The following is a 16,442-nucleotide window of genomic DNA, read 5'->3' on the forward strand; positions in this document are numbered from 1 at the left end:
CCTAGGTTTGAAAGAAGAACTTAAGAGGATTCCTCTTCGTCCTCGTCCTGAGCGGCCTGTAATTCAACCCTGTCAGCACCGTTCATTTCAAGGCACAATAAGTATAAGCACGTACGTTGTAGCTCGCCTTCTCGTCTTCGTAACGCTTCTTGTCGGCGGCGGCCTTCTCCTCGTAGGGTCGGCGGTCGGTGTCGCTCAGGGCCTTCCATCTCTCTCCGAGCATCTTGCCGACCTGGCCTGCAGAGAGAGTAAGCGATCAATCCAGGGCCTGACTCTAGTCAGGATGACTTACCGAACGAGATGCCGGGGTTCTCCTCGCGGACCTTGTCACGGTTCTCGTTGGCGAAGAACATGTAGGCAGAAAGACCACGCTTGGGGGCATTGGGGTCTATCTCAAAGATTAGCTCAAAGCAAGATGCGTCAGAAAAGCGCAACTACATACCCTTCTTCTTTCTCTCGACGCGCTTGGTCTTGGTGCGGGTGGAGGTCTTTTCCTTAGGCATTGTGGTGGTGATGGACTGCAAGAAAGAGCTGTTAGAGGCTGCCAATTAAGTCGGGAAATCAAAAATAAGCGTGTCAGATGGTAAAGAAAATGCAGAAGATGGAATCAAATTCAGAGGAAAGGTCGAGGAACAGATGCTCGAGTGCGCGCTAGAAGCAGAGTGGTGCGCGTGCCTAGAGGGCGCTCGCGGTCGCAAGTCAAGCAATAACACGAGAAAACAAATCGCGCATCCAGAGCTTACCTGAGACTTGACTCAAAGAGCAAGAAGATAGTTCAAGTATTAAAATCGACTGTTTTGGCCTGCATTCGACGAATATCAGTTTGGGGCTGTTCATTGCGTCTGAACTATATGATTGCGGTCGCGAATGCGTGACAGTAGCATCTCGCGGTCATGGTTGGAAAAATCAAGCAAATAACGATCGCAGAAAGACGTTCTGAGATGGGAACAAGTAGATGCAGAGAAAAATAATAATTGGGTTGGTGTTGTTGAGAAGATGTTCAGATGTGGGAATGTTTATAAGGAAACTCACCGATTCGGATATGTAGTACTTTTTGTATGGGGAGCGAATTTGTATGGAGAGAATTGGTAGAGGGAGAGTGAGGGAGTAGAGAGAGAGAGAGAATAGTATGAGAGGGAGAGGGGAGAGTAGTAGTAGTAGGAGAGGGAGGGCAGCAGCACCACCACCACCAGCAGAAAGGGAGAACGGGACTGCGGGCCACCACTCTGCTTACACCACTACTACTGGACTACTGACGACCTGCTTGACCTCACTCACCTCATACTACGCTTTGCATTCGGCTTAGTTTGGTTGTAAGGGAGGAGGGGGGGCAGCACAGGCAAGGGAAAAGTTACCTAACTGGCTGGCTCTGCGCTGAGAAATGAGTGGTATCGTCCCATACTCGTCACATACAGCATTGCTCAGGTTTCCATTTCCTGCGACCGTCAGCTGTCCCATGGGACTTTCCACTCCATAATTGTGTAAGGATATGCTCTGCAAAGGTAACGAATCTCTTTATTCCAACCCGATTCATTCGTCGATTCTGTACATCTTGACTTTCTCCGCAATAAATGTTGCTCTTTGTCAAACCAGGAGCATACCTGGGTCGCCCATCACGCTGATGGCGAGGTATCGTCATCCAGTGTATTGAGAATACCATACTGTTACCTTACGCCTCAGCTCATCCACATCCACCGTACTTTCCTACTAGCTGGTACCACTTTACTAGCAGTACTTTCTCCATACTGTGGATTAATCACACATACCTAAGCCACCCAGCAATGGTCCGGAGGACAAAGTAGCACACGGATAATCAACCGTAGTAATAATAATTGACGGCTGATCAATTTTCATACGTCCATTGATCATCGAGATACGTATCAATAATCTCGGTTAAAAAAGAAAAAGAAAAATGGAAAATACGATTCTTTGTTGTGAATTCGATAGCTGGCTGTGGATCAAGCACCGCCGACTCTTTCAATGCCATAATTCCCACTGCCTTTCTCTTCTATGTACACACACAGAGCCCGTGCCTCGGCGCAACCCATCAATGCCCTACCATTATCGCTCTCGACTGGATTGTTTGCCCATGCTTAATTATCTTTTTGAATGTAGGGATATGCATTCTACCTGTCAATCTCTTAGAGAATTGTTTACCTGGTACGGAGTAGACTAGAAGGTGTCGGCTCTTCCATCTCCAGTACAATTCCAATCATATCGACCAAAATAACATGAGCGCTGCACTCTCCAGCTAGCTGAACCCACGTAGTGCATATATTGTCCTTCGTTATTATCGGGGTCCTGTCCAGGAATTCGTTTGCTTCATCTTGAGTTTCCCCCTACTTTATATCAAACCTTTCCATGATTACGGCTTGACTCTACGCATCAGCTCGGGTTACTACGGATACGCAATCAATGCTCTGCCAATTCATGCCACAGGTACCAAAGGTGCAATTATGGTAGACTTGAATGAGGATTATTCCGCAAGTACTCAGGCCTCAGACGTACTGCACAATCTCGATTTGAGTCTTGTTTTGAGCCACGTCCGTTGTATATGTATCTCTACACTCTGCTCACCGTCTGTTTGCTGATGCATATAGAACGATCCAGTCTTCATACATGGCTGTTAGTCTACTCTTAAAGATTTTAAAGGCAAGGGTTAGTGAATTATTCAATACTGAAAGTCATAAACTTACGATGTTGAATAGTTGGGCGTAGAAGTGTCATATTAACCCTGGTATTCTTCCACATCCTGTGCTTACTTCCAGTAGGAAGTACCGTGTGGGTAAATCTGCTTGTTTGCAGGCATTACATACCTAGATCAAGCTAAATACCACTTCGTCGTGAAGATTATGAGCAAAACCCAAAAATAACCGTACGGGAGAGACTACCTAGTACTACGGAGGAGGACCGTACTCCCCGTAGACCCAATCTTATGGTGTGGTATCACTGGTACGTACTCCATACTATGGAACAGTCGTCATATAGTGTGTCAACACTCAGTCTAGTACGCCGTATCAGCAGAGAGGTACTTCTCCAACTTTGAATTCTCAGGTGGAAACACTGATTGTTATTTTTACTCAAGAATAGTGCTAAGGTACCCATCTATTTCAGGTTCAGTTATGACCCATACCCGTGAGTCGCTGGTTGATGCATAACATTCTTAGACGCATCCATCAATTGGAGCCCTCCTGATGGGGTTCTAATTTCCATCCATCTGTATTCGGATTTTTCTCCGTGATTCCAGCGCTTCAGGGCCAAGTTATGTATTAGTATTATTATTTATGACACTCAAACAGAAATCATATGGTCTGACAATCATTCTTGTTAGTATGGATGGAGGAACATGTCACGTGGGTCACACCGCGACTGAAGATTGTTCTAGTGGGCGCTGGCGCGCCTTCCAGGTTATCGGCAGTCTGGGCGACACTTTAGGTACCTAAGCGAGCTTCCTCTGCCGTTCTGTTGATTCGACTGCGTCAAGATGATATATATACCGCCCTAGTCGAAAATAAGAATGAGTTCTACCATACTAGTCATAACTAGAAGTCGTATCCTGTAGTACGCCGGTCGGAGAAGCCAGTACTACCAAATTGTGGGAAATCGTTAATTTCGAGGCAACTATTCAATCATCAGATTCATCAATGACTAGAGCTGTAAGCTCATCGTCTTCAGCCCAGTTCACTCCACTTCCCACAACAATAGCACTTGCAACGCTTTTCATGACTTCCCATCTTGATTTGCTCCGTTTGCGATCGGCCTCTAGCTGCTCAAGTTGTGCCTTGAGGTCGTCATCGTCAAGTGCTTCTCTCCATGAGTCATCATCCTTTGTGGACTCCAGAAGCTGCCGCGCTAGCTCTTGATTCTTCTGGTGTAGCTGTAGATTCTGTACTTCCACATTGGATAGTTCCCTCAAAGTCGCGTTGTGCGCATTCATTAGGTTCTCATGAGTCAAAGACAGCACATCACGCCGGTTGACCAGGGGTAGAAGAGCTCTATGAAGCGTTAGTAAGGGAAATGCAGATTTGAAATACTCGCATAAACTGAAAGGAGGTAAAACCTTTCAGCAGGTGATATAGCTTTCAGGTGAACAGCTTTTAACGTTGGATCAGTCATCAGGACAGTACTGGTGGCCTTTCTCCTGACCGTGTACGTGGCCCTTGCCTCGAGAAGCTCACGTTCTGCGATCGCAAGTTGCTCATCCGGATTGTCCCCAGAAGCCGGTTCCAGCTCTAGTGAGGATCAGTAACCTGGACTGACAGATTTGGAGGGTCCAAAAAGATCTATCAGAGAAACAAAAAAGTTATATTGACGCGTACCTTGTTCGAGAAGTGCCTTTTCCAGTTGTAGTTCCTGGATTTGATTGTAGAGCTGCAAAATCAAGGCTTCCTTATCGGACAGGGACACCACATCGCGAGGGTCATCAGCCGCAAGATCCAGCAAGGAAACCTCGCCTGGACTGAGGTGAGGCAGAGACTGAATCCTCGTAGTTGACATGGAGCAAGACCTCGTGGCAGGCCGAGCAAAGCATCTTGTGATATCTCAGGTGAAGCTAGCTGGTAAGCTTTCCGGTCACTGGAGCTACTAACCAAAGTCCAAAACGGTCGGTCGGGGGCGCGGTGGAGAATCCCTGGTTCCGGGGTTGTGTCACGGACTCACAGGTCCCTTAGTACCAAAGCCTAGGCTGGAGCTTCTCTCGGGGGGCCTAGAAGGCTTGCGTCTATGTGATATGATTCTCGCCTTATCATCTTCCCCTCCTACATTCTTCACATCTCGACTCCTGAGCATCTGGGCTCAGTCGGTGAGGAGGGGATGTCTTTAAATATCTACATTGCTCACACCGGTGAGCATTTACTTGCTGATCCAGTGTCATTCGCCTCGTATGTTTTCCTCTTATGAGTATACCATCGCCGCATTCTTTCAGCTCGTCTTTTCTTACCCTCTTATCTGATATGTTGTGAAAGCTTACTGACACTATCTATCTCTCCTAGTCCGGATGCACTCCGAACATGGATCGCTCGTCATACCTCGATACCTGCACAGAGGCAGATCTTGATGACTGCTCGTGGGAAGAACGTCAGGATACAGTCACTTGCCACCGAGGTACGATCAGATAGTGTTGTCTATCTTAGTATCTCCGTGTAGCTTCAGCTACTCATTAATTCTTCGTTCGACAGGATGAGATTTTCGTTTATGACCGCCGTTTTGTTAGCGAACCCGAGAACGTTGAGCTCCCGGAGCTTCCTTCTCCCGAACCTTTCACCCCGGACACTCCTCCTGATACCCTGACCAACCAGAACGATCTACAAGCATGGCGGAATCTTTACATGGCCAGACGGTCATGGGCCTTGGGCCTGGCAGAGAGGTGTGGAGCTATGGACAAGAGCATCCACGACCACAACGAGCGGACGGACATCATCAATCGGGCGGCGGGCGTAGCTCTTGAGAATCTAAAGACCCATGTTGGCAATCTGGAAAATCGGTTTCAAGAGGCTCAGACGTGGGCAAATGACTTGTTGAAAGAGCAGCGAGTTGCTCTGGATGGATGGCAGCGTGCGCTCGCGACACTCGAAAGCATTCCCGCAACAAAAGTCTTTCCCTTCCTGGGACGTCCATCAACCCCTAAAGAGCACAGAGATCGGCCAACAGGGACGCTTCGAGATTTCGTGGATGCAGATGAGGTTCAAAAGGCCGGAGCGGAAGCGGCGGCTGGGTCTTCGCGCTTTGCCCGTCAAATTGATGTTGTTGCTGAAGCTGTCAGGGGCATCACTGCAGACACGCAACGCTTGATCGACGATCCGATGCCATCTGGAGCCGAGGTCGCCGATGGACTGCAGGAGATGATTACTATCGCGAAGAAAATAAGCTCCGACTATGAGCACGTTCTAGCCCTGCCGAACAATCAGAAGACGTTAGCAAATATTTCCAGGCTTGCGCTGACTCATACCCAAGATCTTCTCCCTTCAATGTTGGATATTAGTGCTGAGATCCATGTTGGGCTTGAAGAAGCTGTCAGGCGACATAATACTGCAATGAAAGTGGCTCTCGACCATATGCGGACTATCTCGGCAATTGAGCTACGCCTTGCGGACATACAATCTCAGATCATCAACCTCAACGTCCAGAGCGACGCGTTTGATGTTGTCTTCTCTGTCTACCACATGCCTATGGTCTACGGCTCTATCTTAGTGGAGTCCGTGCGGCGTCGTGAGTTCAATGAAAAGATGAAAGCCGATTCTCTGACGCTGGCCGAGGAGATGGCTGTCTTCAGGGATGAGGAGCAGCGCCGGCGGAAGAAATGGCTGAAGAGCATGGGTGACTTCATCTCCCTTACAGAAACCACTACTCCGGGCGTCGAGATCAATATGCAAGGCCTCGACTATGAATGGCCCGAGGTCAGTAGAAACGATATCGAATCATATATCGAGCATCTCAAATCTCGACCAGCCATGGCTAGTCTAGCCGATGAGCTTATACAACAGTACAAGGACTTAGATGCACCTACTCGTCACCAACGCCGCAGGGCGAAGGCTTTTAAGCAGGGCAGCATCTTCGACTTAAGCCGAAGCTCCCTCCTCCTCCGGAGCGACGATATGCTGCGGAGTCTGAGGGACGAGAAGTCCAAGCTGGAAGAGAAGTTGAAGGGTTCGGAAAGCCGGATTCGAAAGCTTGAGGACCTGCTTCACCGCCAGAGCCAGCTCAGTCGGCCGGTCAGCGGAAATTTCAGTCTGGAATTCCCTAGCTCGCCGGCTTCGCCCCATCCCGATGAGCTTTCCAGGCGTTCATCAGTGTCGTCGCGAAGGATGTCTACCAACCAGTCTTCAGATGACAAGACGCTAGCGCAGCGAATCGTCACACTGGAGGCAGAGCTGAATGCGGAGCGGGAGACTGTGCAAAGGCTCCAGAAGGAGGCGCATGCGGAGAGATTATCCAATACCGATAAGATACAGGAGGCGCAGTCTACGAAGAAAGATCTCATCGGCAATCTTGAAGCCCGCCAACGGGAGTTCGACGAAGAGCGGCGGTATCTGGAGGGAGAATTAAAAAAATACAGACTCCGAACAGAAGAACTTGAGGAGGAACTGGATAGGATTACAGATAGCCGAGACCATGCGAAACAAGACGCCGACGAACGGATCACTCAACTCGAGACCGAACTGCAAAACCTTCATATTCACGCAGAGGAAGAGCTACACCGAGCAAACGATCTGCTCGAGCAAATGCAGGCCCAGAAGATGACGGAAGAGAGCCTCCAGCAACGAATCAACGACCTTGAGAAGCAGCAGTTGGAGATCAAAGCGACAGAGCAAGAGAGTCTTCAGACCTTGCAGGCTGCGTTCACGAACCTGTCCCCTGGAGGTGCTGTGCCAGCTGAAATCCCTAGTATTATCAAGGCAATTGAGGTGCTTTCAGAAGGGCTCTCGATTCACGTCAAGAATGCCGAAGAAAAGATGGCTGAGGCAGTAGCCGAGAACAAAGCTCTCGTAGAGCGGATGAATCAACTGGAGACCGAGGTTCAAGACGCCAGGAAGAGCGCGGAGCAGCGCGAGTCGGAACTGGCCCAGGTCCGAGGAGAGCTAGCACAGGAAAAGAAGAAACTAGCCGCAGTGCAATCTGAGCTCCATGATGAGAGATCAAAGCTCAATGCTCTACAGTCCCAGCATGCAGATGGTGACACTGGTACTGATGCCTTGCGCCAACGTGTAGTAGAAGACGAAAGGAAATTAGGAAGCTTGTCTCAAAGACTAGCCGAGGTCGAGGCTCAAGCTCGCGAGTCCGAAAAGGAAGTTTCCGCATGGAAGAATAAAGTCAAGGCCATTTCGGAATCCGAGCAGCAAGCGACAACGCGCATTGAGATTCGTGGCTCAAGAGCAAAGGAGCTTTCCCAGCAGCTCTTTGAACAGGTCGAGAAGATGGAGCATATGCTCGAGCAACTGGGCTTCACTGTGATTCGGCAGGACGGGGAGATAGTTGTTCAGAGAGCGTCGAAAGTCAATGCCTCCTCTGGTATTGGCGACAGTCTTGCCCAGTCCGGAGTCGTCTCCGTCAAGCCAGACCCCAGCCTTCTAGACTGGATGCAAGCAGAGACTGCGCAAGAGGAGACGGATCGGTACATGGCCTTTTTGGAGTCTTTGTACCAGTTTGACGTGGACGTCTTTGGAGATGCGGTCGTCAAACGAGTGAAAGATATTGAGCTCCTTGCTCGAAAATGGCAGAAAGAGGCAAGAGGATACCGGGACAAGTACCATCGGATGCAGAGCGAGGCGCATGATAAGATTGCGTATCGGTCCTTCAAAGAAGGGGATCTTGCTCTGTTCCTTCCCACCCGTAACCAAGCCATCCGCTCCTGGGCGGCGTTCAATGTTGGAGCACCGCACTATTTCCTACGCGAGCAGGATGCCCATAAACTGCAGACCCGTGATTGGTTACTGGCTCGGATCACGAAGATCGAAGAGCGTGTGGTGGACCTTTCAAAGTCAATGAATGGAGCCCATCCGGACCGTCGATCCATAGGGGGAACCAGTGACGCGGCTTCGATCGATGACGAGAATCCCTTCGAACTGTCTGACGGTCTCCGCTGGTACCTCTTGGATGCAAATGAAGAGAAGCCCGGCGCCCCTACCACCCCCGGCCTGGGTAAAAGCACCGTTGCGCCGGCGCACGTAGACGCCCGAGGTAGCATTCGATTAAAGCGTACTTCAAATGGAGGGAACGTTGCCAAAACGTTGACGAAGAGCCTGGACAGTCGGCGCAACAGCTCGAGCTCCAAAAAGGGACCGTTCGCAATTTCCCAGCGAGCCAACGAGTCTACAGCGGAACTCGCCCGGCCGGCCGAGGCGAATACCCCTGTCTCCCAGAGCGCACAAGAGGCAGCGTCCACCCCTGAAGAGGTTCGCCATGACCAGCTCCAGGGACCGTGAAGCCATTCACGCGTTCCGTCTTCTTATTATTTTCTCAGCTTTCGTGACTCCCTGGGTTGGAGCTGACGCACCGTCATAGGGCACAGGGCGTGCGCATGAGACTGGACCGGCAGGTCGCCAGCCAACCCCGAGCCTGCAGCGTTCGTCGTCCCGGTTGGCCGACGAGACGGAGGCTTCCTCGCCATCGCGATCAGCATCGACTCGGCGTTCGATGAATAGGTATCGGCCGTGGGAGAAACTCTGGTACCTGGACTACCGATTAGAAAGTGGGAGCAAATGAGCAGTATTTACAATTTCTCGGAAATGGAGAGATTGAAATTGTGTCACGTCATGAAATACGGATCATGCCATGCCTGAGAGATACCCATGCGCTTGGAACACGACTTGTTTTTCTTTATGTGTTATTTAGCCTGTCCTGTTGCAATGACTCATAGACCAGAAACTACGGAATTTGATGATCAGATTATACGCTCCATATGCTCAACTCCAACCTCTATAGAAAACTCCGCCCGTATCAAGGTACAGGTACCAGTATCTGGGGGAAAACGCCCCAAAAGTGATCAACTCAATCGAGCTGATCAGAAAATCCCTCCATCCCCCCAACTTCCTGCCAGAAGCGCGCAAAGTCGACGTTCTCCATCTCGAACAGCTCCTTTGCCTGCAGCATAGCGGAGCGCTGTCTTTCCGGCGTGAAGCCGCCCGGCTGCGTGCTCTCGTACTGGATTAGCTCCACCCACCGGAAGAAGAGATCCTCCTTGCCCATGGCAGTTAGCTTGTCCTTGAACGCCAGGATCTGGTCGCTCTGGGCTGACCGCGTCCTCGCCTCTGCGGTGTCCTCGTCTTCCACCCGCCAGATCAGCCACCCGTCCGCATCGGTATTGACCAGCACGGCTGTGCGGAACTCAGACAAGGCGACGCGGTCGTCTTTCCGCGCGGGATCGACCATCTCGTGCGCCTTGATCATAGCGTCGTAGTCCAGGTCCCAGTCCGCGTCGACGAGCAGGTATCCCGTCTTGCGGATGCGGTCGGGAGTAACAGCCGCGACGATCTTGTCGCGGGCTTCGTCGTTATCGCGGATCCACCGGTTTCGCTCCAGGGTCTGAGAGAGGGTGCGCTGGCTGCGGCGGACGATGATTTCGCGGCCTTGGAAGCCGATTCTGCGGCGCCATTGTACGGGCCCGCGGACGAAGCGGATCGGCCAGGATAGGAAGACTGTTATGAGGAAGTAGTCGATCATGAGGCTGAAGGTGCGGCGGAAGATGAGGCTGGTTGTTTCGGCTGAGGAGAGTCGTGAGGTGTCTACCGTCGCGGAGCTGGTGAGTCCGATGACCGTGGCGATCATGGCGGGGTAGGTGTTGCGCACCATGTAGATGCGGAGGGCGAAGATGGCGACAATCACGGCATTGATTATGGCTGGTACGATGAAGGTCTGTTTCTTGAGGTCTGGCGGGGAGGTGTCGATGTGGATTAGGTAGACCTCTTGTGGTGAGAGGGGCTCGAGGAAGGGCCGGAGGGTGGCGGGTGCTTTGGAGAATGGTGGAAGAGGGCCTGCTTGCGAGCTGGGACTTGACGATCCGGAGGACGAGGCAGAGCGCGATGCTGATGCCTTACCCTTGCCGGAGCGTCGTGCAGACTTGGTCATTGTGATGTGCTCTTGTTGGAGGTCGGGGGGTAATGCCACGGTAGAGTGGTTTCACAGCGGTATAAGCAAGATGTTTCAGATAGTTCCCCTGTTAGCTGGCATATATTCTTGTACGAATTGCCGAGCATCAGGAGGCCATGCGCTGGCACACGATCACCGTGATGATCAAGACGTCTGACCCGGTCACATGTCCGTCAGTAATGTTGACGCACACCAATGAAACCAAAGAGCAGATGTTACAATGCATACCATGTAGCTTCCAAATCCAATAGAGCTAAGGTCAACAAAATAATCGCAATTGTCAGGTCCTCAGTGAGAACCGCAGCTGGGTGTAGTTTGTGTAGCATCATCGTATATCGAAATTCCGCCGAATGACGCTGTTGTTCGTTCTCCGCAGCGCTAAACCGCTTTGAGTCTATAAGGACGGAACTCGATGTCGGAGTGTCGTCCCCATTGTTGAGTTACTTCTCCCAATTTACCAGCTATTGCGTTCTTGGAAGAAAAGGAAACGCGTTGTGTTGTCGCGGAAGTAGTGAATGAAGGGATTATTGTCCATTCACTCGAGGGGCCCCTCTGTTTGTCATCATGCCCACCCCCGAGCGCAACACCGACCGGCTACCCTCGTCGCGTCGCATGTATGAGCAGCAACAGCAGCGCTCACCTTTCAGTCGAGCTCGTGGTAATTCCCGAGCAGCTGAAGATTTTGACGCGTCGCGGATTCCCAGTCCGTCCTACAAATATACTACTCAGCGTCGCACGAATTTCAATGAGACCAATACCCTAACAGGAGCGTTCAGGAAGGCGGGGCGCTACGCAACGATGGCAGAGAACGAGGGCATTTCGGCATCCGTTCCATATACGAGAGGGACGCCGAGTCCTGGAAGAAGGCGCCAGATCTACAATGCCCAGTCCCCCGAGTCGAATCCGCCGAACGAGCTTGCAGAGGCATATCGACAGATAGACGACGCGGACAGCCTGGTCGATCTAGAGCCAGAGGACGTCTATGGCCGGGAGGATAAGATTGGACGGTCATCAGGCTATTATGCGCGAGATTACGATGTGTTTACGACCTCGGACGCGAGCTTTCTGCCCGAGATTCAAGACGAGTCACCCCGCCGAAGGTTGTCCGATCATATTCAGGATGAGAAGCGCTTGAGACGAGCCACGACCAGCCATTCTCCTGTCTTGTCGAATCGCGGCGGAACTAAGAATGCCTTGACAGCGGAGAACCTTCAACGGCGTGAGGAGGAGGATCAGCTAGTCTCTGGAGACGATGATACTTTCCAGCGCGGACTCAATGTGCCTTCCAATTGGGGTAGCCGAGCGAAACGCAATACCGACTGGCTCAGGAAATTGAAGCGACGCGATGAGCCTGAGCCTGAACCCGAGCCTGAACCCGAGCAAAGGCCGGAGCCGCCTGCTAATGTGTCGCCGCCAGTGACCAAGCTCAATTTCGACTTCCGTACCAGCCCCGGCCGATCACTGGAGCCGGCATCAAGCAGGTATAGCAGGATCCCTCTATCAGACGCCAGGAACAAATTTTCCTCGGAACATAAGGACGACAAGACTATCGGAGGAACTTCGGAGCCTATCGCCAATACTCCAGTCATCGTCTACAAGAATTCCAGTTTCACCAAGCCAAGTCCCTCGAAGCGCGACTCGCATGAATTGATTCGCAGACTGGCGAGACGAGAGAGCCCTGACCAGAATCGAAACCAGCAGGAGTTGAGGACGCCCGAGGCACCAAAGGGCGGCCAGCGTCGGATATATGACAAAACCCCTGTCGTGACAGGTGCCTGGATAGACACTCCTATGACTGAGCGCATTTCTGAACGCGGCACCGAGATGCCAGAGAAGCTCACGAATGGTTCCATGTCCCAATTTGCGTCAAATGAGCCGAAACCCGTTATTCACCCGGTGCAAGAGGCAGAGGCCGAGGTCAAAGGACTCGAGCAGGAGAGGGAACAGGACACGGAGAGGGACAAACAAGAGCATCTGGAGAGAGAAGGGGGGAAGGAGCTAGAGAAAGCAAGGATGGAGGAGGAACAGGAAAAGGCAAGGAAAGAGAATGAAGAAAAGGAAAAAGAAGCGAAAAAACAGGAGGAGGAACAGAGAAAAAGCAACGAACGAGAGAAGGAGATGAAACCGCCACTCATCAAACCCGATCTGCCGAAAAGTGCCCTCGAGTCGGTCATACAGGAACACAAGGCCGACAAAGAAACCCTCGATGTGGGTGATGATACGATTGAAAGCCTCCAAGAACTGCTGGCCGAGCAGTCCACTGAAACTAAGGCCGACCCACAGTCAGATGCCGCCTACGAGAAGTCGATAATGGAGAAATTAGAGCGTAGCCAAGGTGACGAGGACGTGGGCGATCACAAGATAAGCGAGAAACTGCTGTCGCTGGAAGAGAACCAGGACACTTTGAGGAAGAAGATTGATGGCGTTGAGGAACAAATGACGCAGAATATGCCCAAGATACCAGAGGACTCTCCGCGTCCGTCATCTTCCCAAGCTCAGACGCAGTTGAAGCGCACTCTTGCAGGAAAGACATGCGAGACTTGCGGCGCAGAAAATGACGGCCGCATCTATGCTTCCATTCCGCTCCCTCTTTTGTGGAAGCGCGATCCAATCTCGCGGCGTATCCGCATTACGCGCCTAGGTTGGGGCCTCCTGTTTTCACTCCTGTGGTTCGTCTCTGAATCGACCATGTGCGACTACTACTGCCATCCCACTGTTGCTCCCGTCTGCGAAGGAAACTGTTTGCGTCCCGATGCCCCACAGTTTCCGTTTGTGCTTCCGACAATGCTATGGCGATGGTCTCATCTCTCTTCTGCTCTGGCACCAGTTACGGCACTTGGAATCGCATTTATCAGATTCCTAGCACAGCTCCTGGGTCTCTGGGACGGTTATGTCGACGTGCCACCGCGGACACTCAACCTTTCTGGCGAAGTCCGTATCTACGGCACGCGAATTACTCATTCGCCTGTAACTGCGACGGCTACTCCGGGTTTCTTTGCCAGGCAATGGCCAGCCAAGGAGCCCAGACACACCCCGGAAGCCGTGTACACGCCAGAGGCTGTCCCAGAGTTGAGGCTGGAGGAAGAGTTGCCTCGGGAAGTGTGGGACGATGACTCGATGGAGGACGACGAATTATTGTGACCAATGCATGGCCTGGAGTCGGGGTTCTTCTTCTTCTTCTTCTTCTTTTCATTTATTTGATTTTATATGGTTTCCTGGAGTTGATGGTCGGTTTGTACCATGGTACAGCGGTTGGCGAACGGCGTTAAGACTTTGTACCTGGACATCTGCTTGGTGCTTCGGCTATTTTAATACCATCTATGATTGTGCTTGTTTGACAAGCATTTATACTTCGTCTTTTATGGGGTATTAGGTTGGCCTAGGCGGGGATGATGAAATGCTGCAGAACGCCAGTGGTTTAAGGCTGGCTCAGGATCGTGTTAGGCACGTTCAAGCTCACCATCGGCTATATCGATGGTCTGGGGTGTCCATACTGCAGACAACTAAGGGACTTCATGGATCAAATGGCAATTTCCGAGCCCAATAACCACAAAAAGGCTATGCGCAATGACGGCACCTTCTGCAGAGTCTCCACTGTTCATAAAACTGGCGAGCCGAGGCATTCATTCTAGTGTCCCCGCATGCCTGCATTTTCTTGGAATTTGAGATCCGGATCGGCCCCTAGCAGGTCTGCATCATTTCGCTTCGCGCTCATCCTTTTCCTGTAAATAAAAATAGGCGTTTCCATTCATTATTCAAGCAACGCATTGCTCTGGTTTGTGCTTAAAGGTCCCAGCGATTGTTTGTCAGGGTTAGCGCCATAGTGGACCAGTCGCGATGAGCCACCTCGATAACCCCGTCACTCTTTTGAAGGAGATCCTGGTGAGGATTCCACTCATTTTAAAGACGGCCCTTCTACATGCAGTCCATATGTCCCCCGGCTCTGGGAAACAAGATCTTCGCACCGAGTTGACCGTCGCCATTATCCGCTCGTTTATCAACTTCAAGCTCCCCGTCAGCAAGCAGCAGAAGGGCAGTATGCGCGACCCAGGCATCAAGGGTCCCATGTGGGTGTCCAAGGTCACGTTGCCTCGGCCGGAGAACGATGTCCAGGATGCAGTCATTAAAGCGATTGAGGAGCTGAAGTCCGGGGATGAGACGTATGATATTCCCGGAGTCGCACCTGTCGAGGCCGAATGGACTGGGTATCGCAAGGGCGTGGACAAGAACACGCCACAGCCTGATATCTCGGAAGAGGAGAAGTACAGGAAGTTGCGCAGTGACTCCGATGCGGATATGGTCATTTTGTACTTCCACGGAGGAGCGTATTTGTAAGTTGCGGTCGTTCTGTTAAGAAAGGAGTTCATACTGATCGTTTTGGCAGCCTCATGGATCCCTGTACACATCGCGTTGCAGTATCTCAGCTCTCCAAGCACACAGGGGCCCCTGCTCTCTCGGTTCGATACCGTCTGGCGCCCCAGCATCCCTTCCCGGCGGCGCTGGTCGACGCCTTCGTCGCGTATCTCTCGCTCCTCGCGCCGCCCCCGGGCTCGCTGCATGACCCCGTGCCCGCCAACAAGATCATCCTGGCTGGCGATTCCGCTGGAGGCAACTTATCGCTAGCTCTGCTTCAGACCCTTCTGACTCTTCGTCGCGTTTCCCCCACCGTACGCTTCCACGGCCAGGACGTACGCATCGAGCTCCCCGCAGGCGTCACGACAAGCTCCCCCTGGTGCGACATCACAAGGTCCATGCCCTCCGTCTTCCACAACGCGCGCTACGACTACCTCGACCCACCCAGCCAGACGCCAGACAATACGTTCGTCCCGCTTCCCATTCCCGAAGACGAGATCTGGCCGTGCAGTCCTCCCCGCGGCGACTTCTTCGTCAACGCCAACGCCATCCTGCACCCGCTCGTCTCTCCGCTCGCCTCCCGCGGTGAGATCTGGAAAGACGCCCCGCCTATCTTCATTTCTCTCGGTGAGGAAGCGCTGACGGATGAGGATCTGCTACTCGCGCGCAAGCTGCACCGTGCTGGTGTGCCTGTGGTCGTGGAACAGTTCGAGGGGATGCCGCATGTTTTCGGTTATGTTATGATTGGCACGCCGGCGGGTAAGCGGTTCTACAAGGGCGTGGCAGACTTCTGTCGTGATGCGGTGGCAGGTCGCGTTAGAAGTTCGGGGAATCTGACGTATATCGGGTTCAAGCTGCGAGCGACGAAGGAGATTCCCCTAGAGATGGCCGTGACCTTGAGTGATGAGGAGGTGGATCGGTTGCTGCGCAGGACGGCGAACTGGCGGCTGGAAGGTGAGAAGGAACTTCAACGGCAGGTGATGGAGAGGGCAAAACTGTAGACTAGTCTGCAGAATGGCAGCGTCGTGTTTGTATATATCTGACTTATACCCCTGCATGTCTCGATTTCTGATTCACTTATGACTAGCCGTTAAGAGTTCTGCGTACAGCCTATCTTGCTACTTATTATACCCGCTTATGAACCAATGTGGCAAGTTTTCATGACTTGATTGTGATGCTAAGTTCGTTGAGCGCGTGACTGATTCCCCATGACCGCTTCTCCCACAGATTTATCCTTGATATACCAGGTATTGGCTTCTGGGAGCTCGCTACACAGATGCAAAATCTAATCCATTCAAGATCCTTACTCCAACTACAAGTATTCTGGAGATGGTCCTTTATCCATTAGCGTGATGTAACGATCCCCAGGTCTATGCTCGAGACAAAGCCTCTGGCAACAGGTCCAGTCATTCTTCGAATCCATGGCGGGTTCATGGTAGGTTTTCATGATCTTGAAATCAAACACCCGAATACTTCCTTTGCCAACTGCTTGACAATCGCGGCCA

General features: G+C 51.9%; 6 protein-coding genes across 6 annotated transcripts, besides 4 other annotated features; 3 read left to right on the forward strand and 3 right to left on the reverse strand.

Annotated features, from left to right (window-relative positions):
* Nucleotides 1–20: 20 nt before the first annotated feature.
* Nucleotides 21–503, reverse strand: nhp6 (high-mobility group nucleosome-binding protein; the record flags this gene model as incomplete). The annotated part of the gene is made up of 4 exons (XM_001263302.1): nucleotides 21–56; nucleotides 116–237; nucleotides 293–388; nucleotides 443–503. 4 exons carry the CDS (start codon nucleotides 501–503, stop codon nucleotides 21–23), a joined length of 315 nt encoding a protein of 104 aa, XP_001263303.1.
* A 587-nt stretch (nucleotides 504–1,090) lies between these two features.
* Nucleotides 1,091–1,124: a microsatellite.
* Nucleotides 1,125–3,625: 2,501 nt separating this feature from the next.
* On the reverse strand, nucleotides 3,626–4,497 carry NFIA_065710 (centromere protein H; the record flags this gene model as incomplete). Its single annotated transcript, XM_001263303.1, has 3 exons — nucleotides 3,626–3,995; nucleotides 4,061–4,232; nucleotides 4,320–4,497. 3 exons carry the CDS (start codon nucleotides 4,495–4,497, stop codon nucleotides 3,626–3,628), a joined length of 720 nt encoding a protein of 239 aa, XP_001263304.1.
* Nucleotides 4,498–5,055: 558 nt separating this feature from the next.
* On the forward strand, nucleotides 5,056–9,140 carry atg11 (autophagy protein ATG11; the record flags this gene model as incomplete). The annotated part of the gene is made up of 3 exons (XM_001263304.1): nucleotides 5,056–5,103; nucleotides 5,178–8,917; nucleotides 9,035–9,140. 3 exons carry the CDS (start codon nucleotides 5,056–5,058, stop codon nucleotides 9,138–9,140), a joined length of 3,894 nt encoding a protein of 1,297 aa, XP_001263305.1.
* A 346-nt stretch (nucleotides 9,141–9,486) lies between these two features.
* Nucleotides 9,487–10,563, reverse strand: NFIA_065730 (uncharacterized protein; the record flags this gene model as incomplete). The annotated part of the gene is made up of 1 exon (XM_001263305.1): nucleotides 9,487–10,563. The coding sequence occupies one exon, from the start codon at nucleotides 10,561–10,563 to the stop codon at nucleotides 9,487–9,489; it is 1,077 nt and encodes a 358-aa protein (XP_001263306.1).
* Nucleotides 10,564–11,148: 585 nt separating this feature from the next.
* NFIA_065740 (uncharacterized protein) lies at nucleotides 11,149–13,725 on the forward strand (the record flags this gene model as incomplete). Its single annotated transcript, XM_001263306.1, has 1 exon — nucleotides 11,149–13,725. One exon carries the CDS (start codon nucleotides 11,149–11,151, stop codon nucleotides 13,723–13,725), a length of 2,577 nt encoding a protein of 858 aa, XP_001263307.1.
* Nucleotides 11,932–11,965: a microsatellite.
* Nucleotides 11,938–11,964: a microsatellite.
* Nucleotides 13,726–13,749: 24 nt separating the features above from the next.
* Nucleotides 13,750–13,772: a microsatellite.
* A 649-nt stretch (nucleotides 13,773–14,421) lies between these two features.
* Nucleotides 14,422–15,938, forward strand: NFIA_065750 (putative lipase/esterase; the record flags this gene model as incomplete). The annotated part of the gene is made up of 2 exons (XM_001263307.1): nucleotides 14,422–14,915; nucleotides 14,969–15,938. The coding sequence occupies 2 exons, from the start codon at nucleotides 14,422–14,424 to the stop codon at nucleotides 15,936–15,938; spliced, it is 1,464 nt and encodes a 487-aa protein (XP_001263308.1).
* Between the last annotated feature and the right edge of the window lie 504 nt (nucleotides 15,939–16,442).

Source organism: Aspergillus fischeri, genomic scaffold (assembly GCF_000149645.3).
Source record: "Aspergillus fischeri NRRL 181 1099437636252 genomic scaffold, whole genome shotgun sequence".
Lineage (NCBI taxonomy): Eukaryota > Fungi > Ascomycota > Eurotiomycetes > Eurotiales > Aspergillaceae > Aspergillus > Aspergillus fischeri.